The sequence below is a fragment of the Ostrinia nubilalis genome, chromosome 25 (assembly GCF_963855985.1).
Source record: "Ostrinia nubilalis chromosome 25, ilOstNubi1.1, whole genome shotgun sequence".
Classification (NCBI taxonomy): Eukaryota; Metazoa; Arthropoda; class Insecta; order Lepidoptera; family Crambidae; genus Ostrinia; species Ostrinia nubilalis.
The window spans coordinates 2,108,594-2,133,087 of record NC_087112.1 but is presented as its reverse complement, the minus strand read 5'-3'; the positions used below and the strand labels follow the sequence as shown (position 1 = coordinate 2,133,087).

The 24,494-nt window shown below is 45.9% G+C and overlaps 1 protein-coding gene across 1 annotated transcript in view; it reads right to left on the bottom strand.

Annotated features, from left to right (window-relative positions):
- Positions 1–3,353: 3,353 nt before the first annotated feature.
- The window catches only part of LOC135084061 (uncharacterized), a 30,932-nt gene continuing 9,791 nt past the window's right edge, over positions 3,354–24,494 (bottom strand). Inside the window, exons 7-25 of the mRNA XM_063978804.1 lie at positions 22,947–23,025; positions 21,676–21,886; positions 16,534–16,648; positions 15,502–15,570; positions 13,745–13,961; positions 13,578–13,697; positions 12,906–13,025; positions 12,739–12,858; positions 12,067–12,186; positions 11,367–11,486; positions 10,836–10,955; positions 10,159–10,278; positions 9,992–10,111; positions 8,818–8,928; positions 8,478–8,590; positions 8,304–8,430; positions 6,902–7,037; positions 5,802–5,978; positions 3,354–4,270 (exon numbers count right to left, since the gene is read on the bottom strand). Of these exons, the coding sequence (XP_063834874.1) occupies positions 3,788–4,270; positions 5,802–5,978; positions 6,902–7,037; positions 8,304–8,430; positions 8,478–8,590; positions 8,818–8,928; positions 9,992–10,111; positions 10,159–10,278; positions 10,836–10,955; positions 11,367–11,486; positions 12,067–12,186; positions 12,739–12,858; positions 12,906–13,025; positions 13,578–13,697; positions 13,745–13,961; positions 15,502–15,570; positions 16,534–16,648; positions 21,676–21,886; positions 22,947–23,025 (2,798 nt within the window). The 3' untranslated portion in view covers positions 3,354–3,787. The remainder of the gene's footprint in view (positions 4,271–5,801; positions 5,979–6,901; positions 7,038–8,303; positions 8,431–8,477; positions 8,591–8,817; positions 8,929–9,991; positions 10,112–10,158; positions 10,279–10,835; positions 10,956–11,366; positions 11,487–12,066; positions 12,187–12,738; positions 12,859–12,905; positions 13,026–13,577; positions 13,698–13,744; positions 13,962–15,501; positions 15,571–16,533; positions 16,649–21,675; positions 21,887–22,946; positions 23,026–24,494) is intronic.

Sequence of the window (24,494 nt, the reverse complement as noted above, 5' to 3'; positions counted from 1 at the left end):
GTTCTACGTTTTCAATTGAGCAAGTAAATGCATATAACACCTATATACATCCTTGTGGGATACTAATTAGGAACATAATGAGAATGACTAAGAACTCTACTCATCGAAAATGGGTTCGATATATTTTTAATATGGGACGCTATCATCAGTGAAAGAAGGATAATATCGAAATCTATTAATAGTCTGGCAAGGGCAACGCGCATTTTAAATTAAGCTTTTATTAATAGGGAGAAAAAAGTTCAAATTTTGATTGATTCCGTATAATGATAACAAAATAACGGGCGTTAAGATTAGAGTATCGATTGTATTCGTGCGTCACTCTCGACTTTTCAAATGTTTCGATTGACAGAGAAATCAATTAAAACATTAAAAATAGGCAGCAATCGATCCATACAAGTCCTACTAATGGACGTTTCCTTAACATTGAATTCAACAACAATAGAACTCGCAATGCGCGTACGCACCGCCTATTGATTCCAAAAATAACGGGTTATTTCGAACTAAACATGAAGTATAATTAATTGCTGTATTACATAGATGAAGCACGAAATTGTATTATTTGCGAAACATCTACTTTGGGACTCAGATTTGGAAAGATTGCTTGATAAAATTTATCAAAAAAGATACCCGACTGGATAAACTGTTTGACTGGGAATTCTGTTGCAAAAGTCATTAAGCTAAGGCTCGTAGCAACGCTCAAAAATCGCAAAGATTCTACGCTTACAATCCGGTCGAGTTAACTGCGCACCTGACGGCTGTGACGTCACATCCACGCGCTGGTACGGACGGGGCAAACGCGGGAAGGTATGCGAGGGGGTCGCATTCCAACGAGGTGAACAGTTAGCTCGATCGGGTGATAACTTTAAATCGAGATATTAATCGCATGATTACAGAATATGCCCGTCAATCAGGTTGTCAGCAACATCGAATTTGAGAGACTTGGTAATAAATAAACGAAAATATAATTTTTATTTACTTTAGTGATTGATGGGGATAAATATTTTACAAAATTATGAACTAGCTAAATATTATTAACCAGTGATTGATACCTGACTAATTTTAGTTTGAATATTTTGAAACATTATCTTCCAAAACACGCGCGACATCTCACAAATCTTTATACGATTAGTGCAATATCGTGCGCGATTCCGGTTTCGAATGCTCCACAAATAAGACCTCTTTTTAAAAGAGATGGACATATTTATTGTCGGGTACCGAATTTCTAAGATTCCTGTCTGGGTGTAGATTGTGCCTGTAGAGTCACAAGGACGTGTGTTGTCGGAATAAACTTACAAATGAAGTATCACAACAGGGACAGTGAGGCGTCCCATGCGAGACCCATTTATAAATTGGTTACAGCTTTGCAAGACATTTATGTAATTGTAAAGATTTTGGATACTGGGGTCGTACATTCAGCGTCAAATAGTTTGTCACACCCAAAGTGGCCAAAATGTTGACAACACAATCTTATTCCAATTGTAACAAAGACGTGTTGCGAACTTTCTGGCTACTTTGGGTGTCACGAACTATACTAACTAACACTGACTGTACATAAATAGTGGTAGATGATCGGAGAGACTTTAACCTATTTTTTTATGCTAGACAAGGCAGGTATTTGACCGCAATCGCACTATTCTCGAACTTTTTTGTTGGTTAAGATTTGAGAGGCAAGTGAAATTTTAAATCCAGCCTAGGGTGTAAACTGATGCAGAGAAACAAAAAACTTTAAGCTAATGACCGTAGTGGAATGCTTGCTTTTTTAAGAGAGGTAGGTATTTTTATAATTACTGGCGCCAGACAAGATGGGGAGCGAAACTTTGTATCTGCCTACCTTGTCATCAAATAATGCCTGTTATTTTTCTTACAATTACACTCGCTTGCAAAGCCAGATTTCTCTACCTACGTCATTGGGCCCGCCACGTACAAAATTCGTACCCGCTTACAATAAATACATGACTAAGTTCAGTCGACAGTTCGCCAGCACTGCTTATTCTATAAGGACACTTGGGCGCCGCGGCGCTTGGCACGAGGCCTCCGGGCGCTTGGCATGAGGCATCTGGGACGCTTGGCAAAAGGCCTCTAAGCCACTTAGCAAAAGGCCTCAGGGCCAAATGGCACGAGACCCTCAGGCGCTTGGAATAAGGCCTACCAGACCGCTTGGCAAGAGACCTCCTAGCCTCCGGGCAGCTTGGCAAGAAGCCTCCGGGCAGCTTGGCACGAAGCCTCCAGGCGCTTGACACGAGACCTCTAGGTCGCTTGGCAAGATACCTCCACGCCTCATGGCAGCTTGGCAAGAAGCCCCCAGACTCTTGGTCAAGAGGCATTCATGCAGCTTGGCACGAGGCACTCATGGCAGCTTGGATTGAGGCTACCAGACCGCTTGGCAAAAGACCTCCATGCCTCTTGGCAGCTTAACAAGAAACCTCCAGGCAGCTTGCCACGAAACCTCCAAGAAGCTTGGTAGGAAACCTCTAGGCGCTGGGCACGAGACCTTAGGCTCTTGGCAAGAGACCTCCAGGCTGCTTGGCACGAGGCCCTCAAGCTCTTGGCACGAAGCCTCCAGCCGCTTGGCACGAAGCCTCCAGCCGCTTGGTAAGAGGCCTCCAAGCGCTTGGCACGAAACCTCCGGACCGTTTGGCATGAGGCCTCAAGGCGCTTGGTAAGAGACCTCCAGGCCGCTTGGCACGAAGCTTCCAGACGCTTGGCACGATACCTCCAGGCGCTTGGCAAAAGGCCTCTGGGCGTTTGGCACGAGGCCTCCAGGCCGCATGTGACTTGCTCTTACAAACGGTATACGACACATTGTTTAGTGAAGTGTGAATACCTCCTAATTGACATTAAGTAAGTTAAAGGAAATTGGCTCTTTTTAATTTGTGTTAAAATTCAAGTTTGTTGAAATATAAACCTATTATCTGAAAGACCTAAATGTACGTGTATTTTTGTTAATAAATGGATTTGAATTTAAAATCATGTGCAAAAAGGAGTTATTGATACTTCACCGTTATATTTTTTGCACTTGACGAAAATAATATCATAGGTAAATGGTATTATTTATCGATTACGGATTCAATAGAAGGTAGTATCAAAACAAATAGTTATTTGGAGTAACTGACTTAGAGTATTGTATTACAAAATGGAATTAATGAAGTCTACTGCATTAGTTTCGTCAAATACAATAATGGAGACAAAATAATTAAAAACACTGACATTTCACACATGTTCGCATTGTTTATGGCAATCGGTCTCGCTCGCACATGTATTGCTTTCCTTTTCTGCTCTTCGATATCAATCATTTCATTGTACGTCATCGATTTGTCTATGGATTTACGTGATAAGTTTGTATTTTTATAAACATTATGCATACTTTTGAGGCAATATGTTATAATAATGTGTATTATCTGTTTTAGAGTAAAAACAAAAAGATTTAAGGTGTAACATACACTTTTATTGTTTTAATCATTCTTCTTCATAGTTATTTATGGATTTGAAAAGTTCTCTCCCACCGAATATAAATTCCATTCTGAATCATTCAATTCAATCGGACTACGGATGAGAATATAATACTTTAACTCTTTACGCGTATATTCATACATTCTAACTATAACCTTGTATTTCAAGCTCATCGAATTCCAGTAACGTCACAAAACAAAAACCAAGAACTGCAAACGAACAATCACAATAATCACTTCGGGGCTTACGGCTAACTTAATCACATCACATTGAGCAAATCACATGGGCGGGGCGGGGCCGGCCTCAGTCGACGACGACGTAGGGCGGGGCCGGGCCGTCAGTCGATGACGACATAAGGCAGGGCCACCAGGCCCCCCAGTCGAGCACACTCGTGCCACTCGGCGAAGCGTCGCGGGCGCACCGGCCTCCCCAATTCGTCCCTTTCATCCTCCCTCTCCGCTTCCAATTCATTATCCACCATCGCCTGCGCCTCCTCTTCATTATCCACTCCTACAGGCAGCGTTATTTCCGGAGCTGGTCTTAACTGCGCGTAATCGTAGGGTATTGAATCGATCGCGCGGCGACACTGGTCGTACAACGCGCGACCGTCTAACTCGGGCTCTTCTTTCGTCTTCTCGACGGTTCTGTGTGCGGGGGGCTGGTTGGCTGGCGGGGGGCAGGCCGGGGGGTCGGGGGCCACGGGGGCCTCGTCGGGGGCCAGCAGAGGGGCCTTCAGCCGCTCGCTCGGCTCTAAGGGCGGAGCGCCCACCGCTTCCGGCTCGATCTTGATCGACTCGTACTTTATTGGCGAGGTCTCCTCCTGTGATTAGAATGAAGGTTTAGGAGCGCGATACATTACAACGGGCAGGTGATATTGATAAGTGTATTTGTACACTACAACAGGCTAATGGTACTGGTAGGTATAATATTATATGGTTTGCCTACCTGGCGGAAGTCACAATTCATAAGCGCCAAATATTGGTCAAAATTGAATAAATATTTTTTATTTTCATTGGTATTTATGGCAGTCTCCTACTGGAAGTATGCCTCAACTGGTTAGCGGCACAAAATATAACAGAAGACAAACTCCATACTAAACGCGCTCGAGCCACGCACACATAGACACCGCTCGAGCAAGACTGTCTTGGACGAATGCGAGCGCGACGTGGCGCGACAGACAGACGTTCGCCACACGTTCCTTGTGGTTCGCTTGAGTCACGCGCCGGTCAACCGCCTGTGATATTATTTTGTTTTGCGCAATTGACGAAAATGAGTGAACAGAAAAAGTCGTATTTTAATTGTTCGGTATTTGGTTGCTTAAACTCATCATTAAATGCCGAATTTTCATTTTTTAAATTACCAGTTGATTCGGGGAGGTAAGTAAGTTATTTATTTGAATTTCAATTGATATCGAATTGTTTAGAGAGGTTTTAGGAATTATTAGATAACTAGCTTTTGCCCGCGGCTTCACCCGCGTGAAATTTAGTTTGTCACAGATCGTCATAAATTATAGCCTATATATTATTCAGGGTTATAAACAATAATACTGTAAAGTTACATCAAAATCCGTTCAGTAGTGATCGCGTAAAAGAGCAACAAACATCCAGACATCCAAACTTTCGCATTTATAATATTAGTTGGATAATAGTGTCAACCACTCAACTAAATACTACTTCCTTCTCGTGTATTTGTTTGCAAACTATTACTATAATAACGTACTAAATATAAATAAGTATACGTGGATATCTGTTATTGTCTTTCTTGCATAGTATTAAGAGTTACATTTTTCTATCATAACGAAATAAACGCAACACATGACAAGACAACCCTAGCGCGACGGCCGAGCGTGCGAGCGAGAGAGGTATGCAAAGCGAGGTACATACATGAGTTTAGCTTCTGTTATATTTTGTGTTAGCGGTATGAGTAAAACTATACAACACCGTATAAGGAATTTCATTGATTTTACTGCAAACAAGACTCGAACTCGGGGATTAAAAATCATTATAATATTATTGTAAAGCCTGGTCCGTGAGCACGTAGAATTTTGTCCAATGACCCCAAGCTACCCATCCTTATCGCTCGCGCGTAATTATGTTGCTGTCGCGCTCGCACACTCACTGCGGGCGCACAGTCGCACAGTCGCGACAGCAATATAATTACGCGCGAGCGATAAAGATGGGTAGCTTGGGGTCATTGGACAAAATTCTACGTGCTCACGGACCAGGCTTTACCAGTAAACAGTATCACTTTTAAGTGTCAAATTCTATGAAGTTATGGTATAAAACAAGCATTTAATGACAAAACAGTGGCAGCTTCTACACGCTTCTAACAACATAACAGTTCTAACTTACAAGAAGGCACTTCTCCGGACTGCAGTCGACGTCCATCTCCTCCCCCTCCCCTTTCCCCGGGGCATCGGGGTCGGGGTCGAGCGGGTAGGGCCGCGGCGGCGGCGGCGACGGCGGCGGCGGCGGCGACAGCGGCGGCGGCGCAAACGTACACATTGGTATGCTCTCGCAGATCGGCACCTGGTGGTGTGATGTCGTCGATGTAGATTTTGTTATTGATAAGGTCGTAAGTCAAGGGAATATTAGTTTAAAATGTGTTTGAAGCTTTAGGCGCGTCTTGAGGTCCAAAAAGCAATGAAAAATGTTTACTTGCAATCAGTGTTAAAAGGTTTAAGAGAAACATATTCAATTTGTTAAGTGACGCATATAGGATAGTCACCTATGCTATCGTAACTTTGTCCAAAATAGGGTAGTGAATACTTTTCGATAGCCTGTGGTTATTCGTCTGCACTAATCCCGTAAGTTATAATACTTTATTAAAAAAGAGCTAATAAGAAACGCTTCAGGCGCTGCATCCTAGTGGCCATTTATCTGTCTCGAAGCGGCAGTGGAGCTCAAAAATAGAAACACCTACTGTGAGCTTTTGACGTTTATAAGTGCCAAGTTTATAACCTGCATTCCGTAATAACATTTTTTTCTTAATTCACAACGAGGAAGCTCTTGGCCTGTATCCTGTATCTCACCTGATGGTAAGTGACGATCAGGTCGAAGGTGGAAGCGAGCTTCACCCGGAATCCTCAACCACGGAGGAACTGGTTATCTTACCTCTAACTGCCGGAACACAACAATGCTGTTAACATTGTTTTTATGGCGACAGACTTAGGTAAGATGGTGGTAGCTACTTACGTTTTCAAAGATTTGTTAAGAAACGCTTCTGGCGCTTCTACCCAATGGCACTTGCCATAATTATGTTATTTGTTTCGAGGCGCATGCAGGGCTCAAAAATGGATTCTTTTCAGTTATGATATCATAGAGCCATGCATGCCAAATCTTGGTCAACATTTCATTTCAGATCGACTGCATTCTGTCACGTGGCCATACAACAAGTAGTATTTTAATAAAAGATAAAAGCTGTTAGAATATTATTAACATGTCTAACCAACCTTGTACATGTTCTTAGCGCAGTAGTCGTCGGCGTAGTCGGAGTAGTTGTACAGCGGCACGACAGACGCGAAAAGCGACGGATCGTCCGCCCGCGCCGCCGCGCGCACCGCAAACTTGTGCGGGTACAGCGGAGCCCTGGAATACACAAAACAATAATTGTACACAGAAGACACAATCATAGTTAAGATTAGGTGTAGTTCATTGCACTTTAGTTTGACTAGGTTTTATCAGCAGTAAGCTTTCTGAGTGGTATTCTTACAACTCCAGCTAACGTTCTTTTTCTTGTTGTAGTCAGGAAAATACATTAATTTGTATATCGGAGGCAGCTAGTGGGTTATGTGGGGTTCTACCTGTCAAAAGGGCAGGGCGTACCCACTAAAAACCTGACGCTGTCCTCGGTGAGCCATATGAGTCGGGACTCGGGATCGCGTCACGGGTCGGGTCGGGCCTGGTCTTCACTATCGGCGTTAACCCAAGCATTCGTCCGAGTTCCCGAGTGCTTGGCATTCGGTTCGTTTAGTGCGGAGCCTCAAACCAGGGTAGGCGTCATACGCCTACAGCCTGAGAACACTGACCTGGTGCCATTGACCACAGGCAGGTAGGCGTGGTGTAACGCCGTAATGTGGTGCGGCCTCACTCTCGCGGCGACGCGACTTCATCGCAGTGCATCATTCACTATACTCGAGATATATCGCGGTCTCATGCACGATGACACTTCACCACGCAAGTACACTCATAATACACCCCCCTCTCATCCACAGGTGTCTATAAAAGTATAAGACTGACCTGGTGCCATTGAGCCCAGGCAGGCAGGCGTGATGTAACGCCGTCACGTGGTGCGGCCTCACTCGCGCGGCGACGCCTCCTCGCCGCACGTGCACTCGCTATACTTGTACCCTTCTAGTTACACAAGAAGTATACTCAGGATCGGAGAACACTGACTTGGTGCCATTGACCCCAGGCAGGTAGCCCCCCCCCCGCAACAACAACATAATTACGCGCGAGCTATAAGGATGGGTAGCCTGGGGTCATTGGACAAAATTCTACGTGCTCAGAGACCGGGCTTTAGAAGAACACTGACCTGGTGCCATTGACCCCAGGCAGGTAGGCGTGGTGTAGCGCCGTCACGCGGTGCGGCCTCACTCACGCGCGACGCTTCTTCGCCGCACGTGCACTCGCTATACTTGTACCCCTTCCCAGTTACACAAGAAGTATCCTCTAGAAGAACACTGACCTGGTGCCGTTGACCCCAGGCAGGTAGGCGTGGTGTAGCGCCGTCACGTGGTGCGGCCTCACTCGCGCGGCGGCGGCGGCGGGACAGCGCGGCGACGGCTCCTCGCCGCACGTGCACTCGCTGTATTCTCGCTGTTACTACTCAAACTACCCTACGCTAGAACTGACCTGGTGCCATTGACCCCAGGCAGGTAGGCGTGGTGTAGCGCCGTCACGTGGTGCGGCCTCACTCGCGCGGCGGCGGCGGCGGGACAGCGCGGCGACGGCTCCTCGCCGCACGTGCACTCGCTGTATTCTCGCTGTTACTACTCAAACTACCCTACGCTAGAACTGACCTGGTGCCATTGACCCCAGGCAGGTAGGCGTGGTGTAGCGCCGTCACGTGGTGCGGCCTCACTCGCGCGGCGGCGGCGGCGGGACAGCGCGGCGACGGCTCCTCGCCGCACGTGCACTCGCTGTTTTCTCGCTCTTACTAGACCCACATTCTACCCAAGACTAAAGAACAGCCCCCCCCCGCTTATTGTTAAGGAGTCTACCCACAAACAAGAGAATCGCAGCAAAAGAACACTAACTGAGCACTAAGGCATGATGCAGCGACGCCTCTTCACTGGTTCACTACTCTAGCTCCTTCTAGTCTAAACTTAACTACCATACATCTATAAGAAGTGGCAAAGAAACTGACCTGGTGCCATTGACCCCAGGCAGGTAGGCGTGGTGTAGGGCCGTCACGTGGTGCGGCCTCACTCGCGCGGCGACGCCTCTTCGCCGCACGTGCACTCGCTGTACTTGTACCCTTTCTAGTTACACAAGAAGTATACTCAAGGTATAGTCTGGTCGCTGAGCACGTAGAATTTTGTCCAATGACCCCAAGCTACCCATCCTTATCGCTCGCGCGTAATTATATTGCTGTCGCGACTGTGCGACGGGCGCCCGCAGTGAGTGTGCGAGCGCGACAGCAACATAATTACACGCGAGCTATAAGGATGGGTAGCCTGGGGTCATTGGACAAAATTCTACGTGCTCAGAGACCGGGCTTTAGATGAACACTGACCTGGTGCCATTGACCTCAGGCAGGCAGGCGTGATGTAACGCCGTCACGTGGTGCGGCCTCACTCGCGCGGCGACGCCTCCTCGCCGCACGTGCACTCGCTATACTTGTACCCTTTCCAGTTACACAAGAAGTATACTGAAGGTATAGTCTGGTCGCCGAGCACGTAGAATTTTGTCCAATGACCCCAAGCTACCCATCCTTATCGCTCGCGCGTAATTATATTGCTGTCGCGACTGTGCGACGGGCGCCCGCAGTGAGTGTGCGAGCGCAACAGCAACATAACTACACGCGAGCTATAAGGATGGGTAGCCTGGGGTCATTGGACAAAATTCTACGTGCTCAGAGACCGGGCTTTAGAAGAACACTGACCTGGTGCCATTGACCCCAGCCAGGTAGGCGTGGTGTAGCGCCGTCACGTGGTGCAGCCTCACTCTCGCGGCGACGCGACTTCATCGCAGTGCATCATTCACTATACTCGAGATATATCGCGGTCTCACGCACGATGACACTTCACCATGCAAGTACACTCAACAATCCACCCCCCTCTCATCCACAGGTGTCTATAAAAGTATAAGACTGACCTGGTGCCATTGACTCCGGGCAGGTAGGCGTGGTATAACGGCGGCCTCGTGTATTCTATACTCGCGCTCTTTCTAATCAAACTACCCTACATCCACAGTCCACTCGAGGCCATTGACTCCGGGCAGGTAGGCGTGGTATAACGGCGGCCTCGTGTATTCTATACTCGCGCTCTTTCTAATCAAACTACCCTACATCCACAGTCCACTCGAGACAGAACACTGACCTGGTGCCATTGACCCCAGGCAGGTAGGCGTGGTGTAGCGCCGTCACGTGGTGCGGCCTCACTCGCGCGGCGGCGGCGGCGGGACAGCGCGGCGACGGCTCCTCGCCGCACGTGCACTCGCTGTATTCTCGCTGTTACTACTCAAACTACCCTACGCTAGAACTGACCTGGTGCCATTGACCCCAGGCAGGTAGGCGTGGTGTAGCGCCGTCACGTGGTGCGGCCTCACTCGCGCGGCGGCGGCGGCGGGACAGCGCGGCGACGGCTCCTCGCCGCACGTGCACTCGCTGTATTCTCGCTGTTACTACTCAAACTACCCTACGCTAGAACTAACCTGGTGCCATTGACCCCAGGCAGGTAGGCGTGGTGTAGCGCCGTCACGTGGTGCGGCCTCACTCTCGCAGCGACGCCTCCTCGCCGCACGTGCACTCGCTATACTTGTACCCTTCTAGTTACATAAGAAGTATCCTCTAAAGCCTGGTCCGTGAGCACGTAGAATCCCGTCCCATGACCCCAAGCTACCCATCCCTATCGCTCGCGCGTAATTATGTTGCTGTCGCGCTCGCACACTCACTGGCGGGCGCCCGTCGCACAGTCGCGACAGAAACATAATTACGTGCGAGCTATAAGGATGGGTAGCCTGGGGTCATTGGACAAAATTCTACGTGCTCAGAGACCGGGCTTTAGAAGAACACTGACCTGGTGCCATTGCACACTCACTGCGGGCGCCCGTCGCACAGTCGCGACAGCAATATAATTACGCGCGAGCGATAAGGATGGGTAGCCTGGGGTCATTGGACAAAATTCTACGTGCTCAGAGACCGGGCTTTAGAAGAACACTGACCTGGTGCCGTTGACCCCAGGCAGGTAGGCGTGGTGTAGCGCCGTCACGTGGTGCGGCCTCACTCGCGCGGCGGCGGCGGCGGGACAGCGCGGCGACGGCTCCTCGCCGCACGTGCACTCGCTGTATTCTCGCTGTTACTACTCAAACTACCCTACGCTAGAACTGACCTGGTGCCATTGACCCCAGGCAGGTAGGCGTGGTGTAGCGCCGTCACGTGGTGCGGCCTCACTCTCGCAGCGACGCCTCCTCGCCGCACGTGCACTCGCTATATTTGTACCCTTCTAGTTACACAAGAAGTATCCTCTAAAGCCTGGTCCGTGAGCACGTAGAATCCCGTCCAATGACCCCAAGCTACCCATCCCTATCGCTCGCGCGTAATTATGTTGCTGTCGCGCTCGCACACTCACTGCGGGCGCCCGTCGCACAGTCGCGACAGAAACATAATTACGCGCGAGCGATAGGGATGGGTAGCTTGGGGTCATTGGACAAAATTCTACGTGCTCAGAGACCGGGCTTTAGATGAACACTGACCTGGTGCCATTGACCCCAGGCAGGTAGGCGTGGTGTAGCGCCGTCACGTGGTGCGGCCTCACTCGCGCGGCGGCGGCGGCGGGACAGCGCGGCGACGGCTCCTCGCCGCACGTGCACTCGCTCTTTTCTCGCTCTTACTAGACCCACATTCTACCCAAGACTAAACAATAACCCCGCCTCTTATTGTTAAGGAGTCTACCCATAAACAAGAAAATCGCAGCAAAAGAACACTAACCGAGCACTAAGGCATCATGCAGCGACACCTCTTCACTGGTTCACTACTCTCGCTCCTTCTAGTCTATAACTTAACTACCCTACATCCACAAGATGTCGCAAAGAAACTGACCTGGTGCCATTGCACACTCACTGCGGGCGCCCGTCGCACAGTCGCGACAGCAATATAATTACGCGCGAGCGATAAGGATGGGTAGCTTGGGGTCATTGGACAAAATTCTACGTGCTCAGAGACCGGGCTTTAGAACACTGACCTGGTGCCATTGACCCCAGGCAGGTAGGAGTGGTGTAGCGCCGTCACGTGGTGCGGCCTCACTCGCGCGGCGACGCGACTTCATCGCAGTGCATCATTCACTATACTCGAGATATATCGCGGTCTCACGCACGATGACACTTCACCATGCAAGTACACTCAACAATCCACCCCCCTCTCATCCACAGGTGTCTATAAAAGTATAAGACTAACCTGGTGCCATTGACCCCAGGCAGGTAGGCGTGGTGTAGCGCCGTCACGTGGTGCGGCCTCACTCGCGCGGCGGCGGCGGCGGGACAGCGCGGCGACGGCTCCTCGCCGCACGTGCACTCGCTGTATTCTCGCTGTTACTACTCAAACTACCCTACGCTAGAACTGACCTGGTGCCATTGACCCCAGGCAGGTAGGCGTGGTGTAGCGCCGTCACGTGGTGCGGCCTCACTCGCGCGCGACGCTTCTTCGCCGCACGTGCACTCGCTATACTTGTACCCTTCTAGTTACACAAGAAGTATCCTCTAAAGCCTGGTCCGTGAGCACGTAGAATCCCGTCCAATGACCCCAAGCTACCCATCCTTATCGCTCGCGCGTAATTATATTGCTGTCGCGACTGTGCGACGGGCGCCCGCAGTGAGTGTGCAAGCGCAACAGCAACATAATTACACGCGAGCTATAAGGATGGGTAGCCTGGGGTCATTGGACAAAATTCTACGTGCTCAGAGACCGGGCTTTAGAACACTGACCTGGTGCCATTGACCCCAGGCAGGTAGGCGTGGTGTAGCGCCGTCACGTGGTGCGGCCTCACTCGCGCGGCGACGGCTCCTCGCCGCACGTGCACTCGCTGTATTCTCGCTGTTACTACTCAAACTACCCTACGCTAGAACTGACCTGGTGCCATTGACCCCAGGCAGGTAGGCGTGGTGTAGCGCCGTCACGTGGTGCGGCCTCACTCGCGCGGCGGCGGCGGCGGGACAGCGCGGCGACGGCTCCTCGCCGCACGTGCACTCGCTGTATTCTCGCTGTTACTACTCAAACTACCCTACGCTAGAACTGACCTGGTGCCATTGACCCCAGGCAGGTAGGCGTGGTGTAGCGCCGTCACGTGGTGCGGCCTCACTCGCGCGGCGGCGGCGGCGGGACAGCGCGGCGACGGCTCCTCGCCGCACGTGCACTCGCTGTATTCTCGCTGTTACTACTCAAACTACCCTACGCTAGAACTGACCTGGTGCCATTGACCCCAGGCAGGTAGGCGTGGTGTAGCGCCGTCACGTGGTGCGGCCTCACTCGCGCGCGACGCTTCTTCGCCGCACGTGCACTCGCTATACTTGTACCCTTCTAGTTACACAAGAAGTATCCTCTAAAGCCTGGTCCGTGAGCACGTAGAATCCCGTCCAATGACCCCAAGCTACCCATCCTTATCGCTCGCGCGTAATTATATTGCTGTCGCGACTGTGCGACGGGCGCCCGCAGTGAGTGTGCAAGCGCAACAGCAACATAATTACACGCGAGCTATAAGGATGGGTAGCCTGGGGTCATTGGACAAAATTCTACGTGCTCAGAGACCGGGCTTTAGAACACTGACCTGGTGCCATTGACCCCAGGCAGGTAGGCGTGGTGTAGCGCCGTCACGTGGTGCGGCCTCACTCGCGCGGCGACGGCTCCTCGCCGCACGTGCACTCGCTGTATTCTCGCTGTTACTACTCAAACTACCCTACGCTAGAACTGACCTGGTGCCATTGACCCCAGGCAGGTAGGCGTGGTGTAGCGCCGTCACGTGGTGCGGCCTCACTCGCGCGGCGGCGGCGGCGGGACAGCGCGGCGACGGCTCCTCGCCGCACGTGCACTCGCTGTATTCTCGCTGTTACTACTCAAACTACCCTACGCTAGAACTGACCTGGTGCCATTGACCCCAGGCAGGTAGGCGTGGTGTAGCGCCGTCACGTGGTGCGGCCTCACTCGCGCGGCGGCGGCGGCGGGACAGCGCGGCGACGGCTCCTCGCCGCACGTGCACTCGCTGTATTCTCGCTCGTCTTCGAGCGGGACGAAGGGGGAGCCGGGCGGGGAGGGGGAGCCCCCGTTGCGGAGAGGGGAGTCCACCTTGATGGGGCAGGCTGGAATAGAAAGTTGGGGTTGTAGTAATTTGTTGTGGTCTCGATTAAGGTGGTGGGTCTATTTGAGACGTGGCGTGGACCTACTTATTAGAAAAGAATTGGATTTGAATATTGTTACTTCCCAAAAAGCTTTTATAGCCTGACCAGGAACATAAAAACCCTCGCCATATTGCGGAAAACTAATGGTACTAATTTCTTTTAATGGCAACAGTAACTGAAAACTTCATTGTCATGTCACCTTGCATGTCAGTCTATTGCTGTCAAAGTGTAAACAAACTTTATTTTAAATGTGCTCAATTGATTTTGTGAATTAAATTGCTAAAATCTTTTTATAGTCGTGAAAGAAAAGTGGTTTACAATGTGTTAAAGTATTTGTCGAAGAGAAATACTAAGGGTTCGGACAATATTTTCATTGAATAATGTTTCCGACAAAGGTTGTCAAATTGACTGACATGTTTATCGCATAGTACAGTCCACTATGAAAATTAGCTTTGATTTGTTTCAACTACCTATTTTAAAATTTTTTGTCACTTTCTAAGTGTTGAATTTTATGGAATTGGGAAAGAAGTACCGAGTTTGAAGCGTTCATGAGCAAACATTGCAGTTGAATATTCAAGTTCTGAATTTGATTATTGATGAATAATAAAATAAATCCTACTAGCTCGATTGATGGTTTCATTTAATTTATTTTAACCAGATTACCTATAATAATATTTTTTCGTTAATTTATGAAAATATCAAATTAGCCCGTAATCCTGAATCCTGATACATAAAGTTAGCCTATTAATTTAACACAGGTACGACTGTACTCAGTGTTGCACTATCAAATGCAATTGACGCGCCTCTATGCCAGGGTTTTTATGTTCCTGGTCAGGCTATACAAGACTAAGGTCAAGTTACGCCAGATCCAACCGTTACCGAATGTGTAACAGGCTTCTTGAGATTGGATCTGCATCACTAATGAGGGTTTTCGCGATTGAAAAATCCGCCAGATGGTGGATTTTGACATATCTGTCAATGTCATGTCAAAAATAACCAATCATGCAGCATTTGGACCTCACGTCTACGTATTGACATCTGGCGGATTTTCCAATCGCGAAAACCCTCATTCCATAGAAATCCAAAAAGTAGCATATCTGCGACGTCTTGAATACAACTACATCTCGCCCTAAGTAGTATAGCAGCTAGCAGGTCCCCCTTTATTACTGACAGAGTAAATACAAATGAGTAGGTCATCTTCATAGAAACGCACCCAGCGCGGTTTGTATGTGAGCGCGCCAATATACGTATGCGGCGCGCACGCACACACTGAGAAAGATGACCTACTCATTTGTATTTACTCTGTCTTCTTTACTACAGACTACCGTTGGCTTAAATGACAAGTCATCATCATCATTTCAGCCATAGGACGTCCACTGCTGAACATAGGCCTCCCCCAATGACTTCCATGTTGCCCGGTTGGTCCAGCGTCCAGCGCCTTCCTGCTACCTTTATGAGGTCGTCGGTCCACCTTGTGGCTATATTGACTGCGGGTACTCACGCGCCGGCTCCACGAGCATGACGTCGTTGTCAGCGGACTCGGGCGGCGCGGCGGGCGCGGGCGCGGCCGCTAGTCAAGTCATATTATAGTCTCCACTGCAGGAGCACAAGTGTATGATCCTCTCCGATTTATCAGGAGCAAATTGAAGAAATACACTCCACACGCTGGCCCTTGCCTTGCGGAGGTTTATTGTGGAGTCAATAAGAAAATTAGACACTACACATTAGATTATTCTACGTAAAGCTACTCTGTCCAACCACTAAACCAAGGTCAAGCGATGCCTACGTCATGCTAATTGATAAAATTAAGAACCGCTTAGATATTGGTTTCATCGAGAACAGAAATCGCAAACTGTCGTTTACGTCAAGTTCTGCTTGGAGACTGCAATGAAGACTAACTTTTACCCAAAGTAGTGTACGCGTCCCCTCTTTTGTATCTGATGACTCAGTGCCGTGGCTTGTTGCATTCCTTCTTACGTCCAGTAGACTACCATTGGCTGATATGACGTGTAACTCCATACGGGACTATTCCCACCTCTGGTTCCCACCGCTGCAACTCCTGCGTAGCCAGGATCTACAGCTTGACCGCCATAAAAACACAACCAATGAAGATCAAGTTTGTCCCGGGGAAAGTTAAGCTGTCATTGGACCCGCAACGAAATGAATCAGAAGAACATAGGAGTTCGAAATTAAGGTTCGACTTCCCTCCATTGCAAAGCAGATGACAGGTGATAAACAAAGGTTTAAAACCTTTAAGAAAAGCTTATGCACCACGGACAACTCCATAGCTTCAACTAAAGCCTGGTCCGTGAGCACGTAGAATCCCGTCCAATGACCCCAAGCTACCCATCCCTATTGCTCGCGCGTAATTATGTTGCTGTCGCGCTCGCACACTCACTGCGGGCGCCCGTCGCACAGTCGCGACAGCAACATAATTACGCGCGAGTGATAGGGATGGGTAGCGTGGGGTCATTGGACGGGATTCTACGTGCTCACGGACCAGGCTTTACTCAATTTAAGTGTTGGTACTCACGCGCCGGCTCCACGAGCATGACGTCGTTGTCAGCAGACTCGGGCGGCGCGGCGGGCGCGGGCGCGGAGGCGCCGCGCGACTGGATCTCTTCTAACAACTCCTTAGTTGTTTTCACCTGCAAAGATAGGTAACACTGAGTATGAGGACAAAACGATAATGAGCCATGTAAAAGACTAGCTTTAGAGTAGGCGCACACCGTTGATTTTTAGTTGGCCGATAGTTGTGCCCGATTTTAAATTGTATGAAGAATCGACTAAATCAAATCGGCGTAGTGTGCGCACTCCCATACATGCCCATACTGATCAACTGCCCGACTAAACTATCGGCCGACGAAAAATCAACGGTGTGCGCCTACTCTTAAAGATATTAACACTGACATGTGTCATGTAATGTGAAAGTATATTGTCTCGAGGTACAGGTAGCCAAAAAAAACTGAAAACAAAATGATTCTTTGGTTTGGTTCTTGCAAATCTTGGGCAATCTTGACCAAGACTTGTCATTGCTGAGACGTTATGCTGTCACAACAGCATTCTACATTGTCTATTATCATAAGATTTAGGGCTCGCGCGTGACGAAATAGTCACGGCGACAAGTCACCCGTGCGACTTTTGTTACCGTGACTATTTCGTCACTCATACCAATGAGATATATGGAGATGGGCGCGTGACAGTGACAAAGTTGACTGTAGATACAATGTATCTCTCTAAAAAATTTAAGAATAAATTAGCCTCATTGATTGCATACAATATTAATTGTAATTATATTCATAAAACTGATCATAGTCAGGGTACTAATAATTCGATATCTCGGTATGTAAATAGTAACAATATTATGACTGTACCTACTACTAGTTGTTTAAACTGAGGCACTCGACAAAGGCCAAGCCTGGAACATTCAAGATTGTTCATCAAAATATTCAAGGCTTGGCCAGCAAAGTCTTAGAAATAGAGCTATTCTTAAAAAGTTTTGATATTAATGTAATGTGTATTACTGAACACTGGCTAAAGAAATATGAAAGCTCTTTTCATATAGATAATTATCAGTTAAGTAGCGCGTTTTTCAGGAAGTCTGCCATTCACGGAGGCTCCTTAATATTTGTGAATAATAATATTAGATATAAAGAACGCAAAGATGTAGTAGGGCTATCAGTTGAGCGTGTTGTCGAAATTTCCTGTGTCGAGCTTGAGAGTTACATCATTGTATGTGTATATAGACCCCCTTCTGGGGACTTTGGTATTTTTGAAGCGGCTATTGAGGATGCTCTTAATAAAACTTGTAACAGCAACAAAAAGGTTTTAGTTTGTGGAGATTTTAACGTCAATTTACTAGATAGCTCATCATCATATTCTGTAAGACTACTTTCCCTTTTTAAGTCATTTAATTTGTTTAGTCAATTTAAGGAACCAACTAGAATTACGGAAACCACAGCTACTTGTCTAGATAATATTTTCTCTAGCTGTGTCCCTGACAATAAAGCTGTCATACACAATCTTACGTCAGATCACTGTGGTATTAAAGTAGAATTTATTTGTAATAATTTGAATAATAAAAGTAATAAAAATGCTGTATGTAGACCTGTAACCATTAGTCGTCTAGAACGTTTTAAAAATAATCTTGAAAATAAATTGCATTTAGTCCCGTATGTGCAGGGAGACCCAGATGCTCTTTACAATAACCTTTTCGAATGTATTAAAACCGAACATGACAAAGTTTTTACGGTAAAGCCATTAAAACCAAATACCAAATCTAAGTTTAGTGACTGGGCTACTAAGGGAATATACAAAAGTCGAAATACGTTATATGAACTTTATGGCATGAAAAAGTATAATAATAGTATATCTTTTCTTGAGCATGTAAAAAAGTATTCAAAAATTTTTAAGAAAGTTTGCTTCATGGCTAAGTCTTTTTATATTCGGGACAAGATAGGGAACGCCAGTAATAAAATAAAAGAAACTTGGAATGTTATTAACCGAGAGACTGGTAAACTAAAACCAAGAGATAATGACTTTTCTCTCAAAGTTCACGATAATTTGATATCTGCAGATAAAGATGTAGCGGAAGCTTTTGACAAATTTTTTGGTAATATAGCTTCAGCAACAACTGCCAACTTAAAGTCATCTCCCTCCGAGGCTGAAGAAATATTGAAAGCCCACGTGACACCCTGTGACTCGCACTTCTCTTTTAAACATATTACTCCATTAGATATCACTAAAACTTTTAATCTTTTAAATGTAAAGAGTACAACTGATATCTGGGGCATCTCTGTCAAGATAGTCAAACATATTATTGATATAATTTCCCCACAGTTAGCGATAATATTCAATAATTGCATAGAGAAGGGCATCTTCCCCGACCTCATGAAACATAGTAGACTAATGCCACTATTTAAGTCTGGTAGCAAAACCGACCCTGGCAATTATAGACCCATTTCTATCTTGCCCGCTCTGAGCAAGATTTTTGAAAAAATCATACAGGAGCAACTTATGATTCACTTTGGCTCTAATAAACTATTTCATAGTGAACAATATGGTTTCACCAAGGGTCGTTCCACCACCGATGCCGGGGTTGCACTACTTAAACATATCTTCGAGGCTTGGGAGAATTCTCAAAATGCACTAGGGGTCTTCTGTGATCTCTCAAAAGCTTTTGACTGCGTAGAACATCAAACGCTAATTCGCAAACTGCACTATTATGGGGTGAAGGACTCTGCTTTGGATTTAATACAATCCTATTTAAACTTTAGAGTTCAAAAAGTTGACATAAATGGTGTTTTGTCTTCTGGGTCACCTGTGAAAATGGGAGTTCCGCAGGGGTCCATTCTGGGTCCATTCTTGTTTCTTATATACATTAATGATCTGCCATATTTTGTTAAGGACTCTTGCGAAATCGTGTTATTTGCTGATGACACATCTTTGATTTTTAATATTGATAGAAGTAAAAATAACTTTGACGATGTAAATAATGCACTAACAAGAGTTTTAAGTTGGTTCACTACAAATAATTTACAACTCAATGCAAAGAAAACAAAATGTATAAAATTCTCTTTGCCTAACGTAAAAACAGTTAGTACCCAAATAGAACTTAACAATAATGCAATCGATCTGGTAGACTCTACTGTTTTTCTGGGAATTACCCTGGATTCAAAACTCCAGTGGGGCCCCCATATAGAAACTCTGGCGGGAAAGCTCAGCTCAGCGGCTTTTGCAATAAAAAGGATACGGTCATTAACCGATGTTTCAACAGCTCGCTTAGTCTACTTTAGCTACTTTCATAGCTTAATGTCATATGGTATCATGCTATGGGGCAAAGCTGCAGATTTTGAAACAATATTTATTTTGCAAAAACGTGCGATAAGATACTTGTATAAAATGAAAGCAAGAGCGTCCCTTAGAGAATTGTTTAAAGAAATTGGCATTCTCACGGCCGCTTCACAATACATCTTAAACTGTATTCTATTTATTCAACAAAATATTAATGAATTCAAAAAGAAAAGTGATATTCACCAAATTAACACTAGAAATAAAAATAAATTGGCTATACCCCCTTTTAGACTTAATAAAGTGTTTGCCACATTTATGGGACAAGGTATCCATTTTTATAACAAAGTCCCTGATAAATATAAAGAGCTACCGTATAATAAATTTAAAGGTATAGTTAAAGATCACATGCTTAAAAAAGCCTATTATACAACTCGAGATTTTCTTAATGATAAGTCATCCTGGGAGTAGGATTATGGTCCTCTCATGCTCGCACTAAAAATAATTAAAATGAATAGTAATGTATAAACTAATAATAATTTCTCAAATGTTATAGTGTCATGCTTCTCAATCTGGACTGTTACTTAGCTTTATTATTAGTTTTTTTATTTTTTTTATTTAAGAGATAACTTGGAATTGTCATTCTCACTAAAATGTCTCTGGGGTGGTGGCGTAGTGAGGCGGGTCGTTACATTCCCTCTAATATGGTCGAGTGAAGCGATGGCTGGTTCACTCGTCATGTCTGTGAACAGGCGCTGCTTTCGGGGACTGGTCAATCCAAGTTATTCAAATTTATGTATGCGAGTCATTTCTACTAGTACCTTAATATGTAAGTCTAGATATTAGCACGTCACTACCTTGTTTAATATACCACGCAATCTTGTATACCCATTCTTATGATACACCATACAAGAATGCATGGTAAATTCAGTGAACTGCTCCTGAATCGAATGTACCTACTACTACTATTTCTATTTATATTAACCGGCAGACAGTGGTGACTGAGTTTGTTGCGGCGCTTCTTCTCAGCACTTGCCAAATGTTGGTCTCGAAGCGCTGGTAGGGTAAAAAGATTATGAGACATGTAGAGGCTCCTTAAGAGCAAAATGACGATTTGTAAGAACTATTTATTAGTCTAAACAAATAAAGAAATTTTGACTTTGACTTTGACTTTGAAAGATTTTTTTGTCAGTCACCCGTGCACGCTCCTTTACAAGTTTAGCGCATAACTGAGTTAGCGGGAGTCTCAAGAACATCTGAAGCTTTCGACGACGACGAATTTCGGCTTGTCATCGTGGTGCAGTAATTCGTTTTACGGCTTCTGCCGCTACTCACGGCGAGCAAAGTCACCCAATCTTATGGCAGAGTTATGGGCTCACACTGTAAGCACTGTAGGTTTGTTGTCGACACGACAAGAAGAAGAATATAATTACCTTCTAAGCCCCAGCCGGCGGCAGTTTGTTGACGAGCGCCGCGTACGGGTCCAGCTTGTCTCGTCTGTACCCGTTGCGACGACGCTCGGACGCCCCGTTGCGCGCGCCCCATGGCCCCCGTTGCGAGCCCCTTAGTGGCCCCCCGGGGCCCCGTTGCACCCTGGGCGGCGGCGGGGGCTTTTGACGAGCGCTGCGTACGGGTCCAGCTTGTCTCGTCTGTACCCATTGGAGCGGCGCTCGGAGGCCCCGTTACGCCCCAGGGCTTTATTAAAATAAAAACTCAATAACACACATACCTTCTTAGCCCCAGCAGGCGGCAGCTTGTTGACGAGCGCCGCGTACGGGTCCAGCTTGTCTCGTCTGTACCCGTTGCGGCGGCGCTCGGACTCCCCGTTGACCCATAGAACGGCGGTGGGTGCTTTATTAAAATAAAACCTCAATAAAACACTAACCTTCTTAGCCCCAGCCGGCGGCAGCTTGTTGACGAGCGCCGCGTACGGGTCCAGCTTGTCTCGTCTGTACCCGTTGCGGCGGCGCTCGGATGCCCCGTTGCGCGCCCCCCAGGGCCCCCCCGGGGCAGACGCGGCGGGGGCGGGGCTGGGCGGCGCGGGGGCTGGCGGGGCCCCCGACGCTTCTGTGCCGGAGCCCGCTCGGCTGTGGCCCCTGTAGTTGGATATTGTGGTTATTAAAGTACCTTTATTTTGTGTTTCATAGAAAGTTTGTTGTTACATAATTTGTCAAAACTATTTAGCTGTAGCTGAAAGTTTAACTAGATAAAATAGCTTATCTATTATTTATTAATAAAACATTTAATAAAGTAAAAGTGGAAACTAAACTTGTGGTAATACAGGGTGGAAACGATAAGTGATCTCACTTGATTATTTCTAAACTATACAAGATATCCAAAAACTGGTTACTGATCCTGAAAGTGCTTTACGAGCTCTATCCAACGATTCCAATAATAGGTTACCAAATAAACTGGATCTATCCGAAAATTCAATGTTTCCGGCTTCCATACATTTAGTAAAATCACATAATATTAAAAACGATACAAGATATCCAAAACCTGGTTACGTGACCATGACTGTGGCAGTACTAAATGTATGGAGGCTGGAAACATTGAATTTTCGGACAGATCCAGTTTATTTTGTAACCTATTATTGGTACTCTTGGATAGAGCTCCTGAAGCTCTTTCAGGATCCATAACCAGTTTTTCGACATCTTGTATAGTTTGGAAATAATCGAGTGAGATCACTTATCGTTTCCACCCTGTATAAAGAAAGTGTAAAAGGAATTGATGAAGAAAATGCATTCCTAAATTGTCTACAGATGATTTTACTTTTAAATATATCGTAGACTTTTCGAAACGGGGCCCAACCAAATATATTTATTATAATATAGTATTACCATAGTACTTTGATAGTCGGCATTAATTTTATCAGACTTAAAAAAATAAAGAACGAAAGGTTCAAATATATCATTTTAAGAGTAAGATGTTAATGTTATAACTTTAAAAAATTTACACAGAAGGAGTGTGGAATAGTTTAGCCAGGTTTACACATTTATTAACAAATACATTTGCTACGAGAGGAGAAAATACTGACATGTTATTCAGTGACTTACTGCATTACGTATTACAAGCTGCTACTAATATTTTCTTAACTAGCTAGCTTTGTCATTGTCCTATTTACTTCTGCTAGTGTAAACTTGGCTTGCAACATACCTTCTTCTCTTAGGTTTTTTGTCCCGTTTCGCTTTCTTCTCGTCGTGCAATCCCACGGGAGAAGTCGGCCTTTTTACAGCTAAAAAAGACAGTCACTGTTTAATGGAGATGGTGTTTTCTCTATTAAATAACGTGCAGACTGTGATTTTACCAAAACTAAACAAGCTACTAAGTAAGTTTTTTTCTATATTCTGGTCTGCGAGCATGTAGAATTTTGTCCAATGACCCCAAGCTACCAATCCTTATCGCTCGCGCGTAATTAGGTATATTGCTGTCGCGACTGTGCGACGGGCGCCCGCAGTGAGTGTGCGAGCGCGACAGCAATATAATTACGCGCGAGCGATAAGGATGGGTAGCTTGGGGTCATTGGACAAAATTCTACGTGCTCGCAGACCGGGCTTTAGTAAGAGCGGTCTCATAAATTAGAATTGAATCTGTTTCCGTTCGTTCGTTCGTTTCAGTCAAATGACGTCCACTGCTGGACAAAGGCCTCTCCAAGGATTTCCTCAACGACCGGTCCTGCGCTGCCCGCATCCAGGTTCTTCCAGCGACCTTCACCAGATCGTCGGTCCACCTAGTAGGGGGTCTGCCCGCGCTACGTCTTCCGACCTACTGTTTTGATTATCAAATTTAAATCTAATAGGTATCAGGTAATAAGGTCGGGTGAGAAGTATCGTAGGATCTTATTTACATTTGTTATTGAAAAAAGACAGCAAACTTATCTAAAGTTCTATGTATTTTAAAGTAAACAGTGGCTAGTATTTCGATGGCTCCTACGTATAAAGGCGAAACTGCCGCTTACGCCTTTTTCCAATTATTTAAGCAATGATTTCATTTTGCTCTAATCTATAACGTCAGTAAGAAAAAAAAATTTTTTTTCCATTAGATACAAAATAAAATTTTAGGCAAATAGGCGTATGTGCAAAACTACGCCACGTATAAAGCCCAATCATACGATTCGTCAATCTATACGAGTAGTTGCTTACATAAATATATATTTTTTATAATCCAAATCTTAAATAAAGCCACGAAAATATTTAGCAAATTGTTTTATTTATAAATTATGACACATTATATAGTTATTTAATTTTTAGCGTTAAGAGTCGCATCTCAAACTAATTTGAAAATTATAAATAACTTGAAAAAATCTAACTGCCTGAGGCATCGTGGGTTCAATTCCCGCCTTAGGCAGTTCGATTTTTTCAAGTTATTTATAATTTTTGAAAATATGACACATTATGTTAAAAGACCTAACTAAATCTCGAGCACAGTATATGGGCGTATTTGCGTTAAAACGTAATAACGATACATTAAACAACTTTTTCTAACTGATTTTTTATTGATATAGCACATGATAACAATTAAAATAATTACATGCATAAATAAAGAGAGTAATCGCTTAAAATATTATATTTACGTTGTCATTTAAGTCTCTTTACGTTGAACAATATACATGAAATTATAGAAATGTGACGACGTAAAAGGGCAATGCGTAAAATCTCGAAATATATAAGAAAAATATAAAAATTGATAACAGCAGTAGCAAAA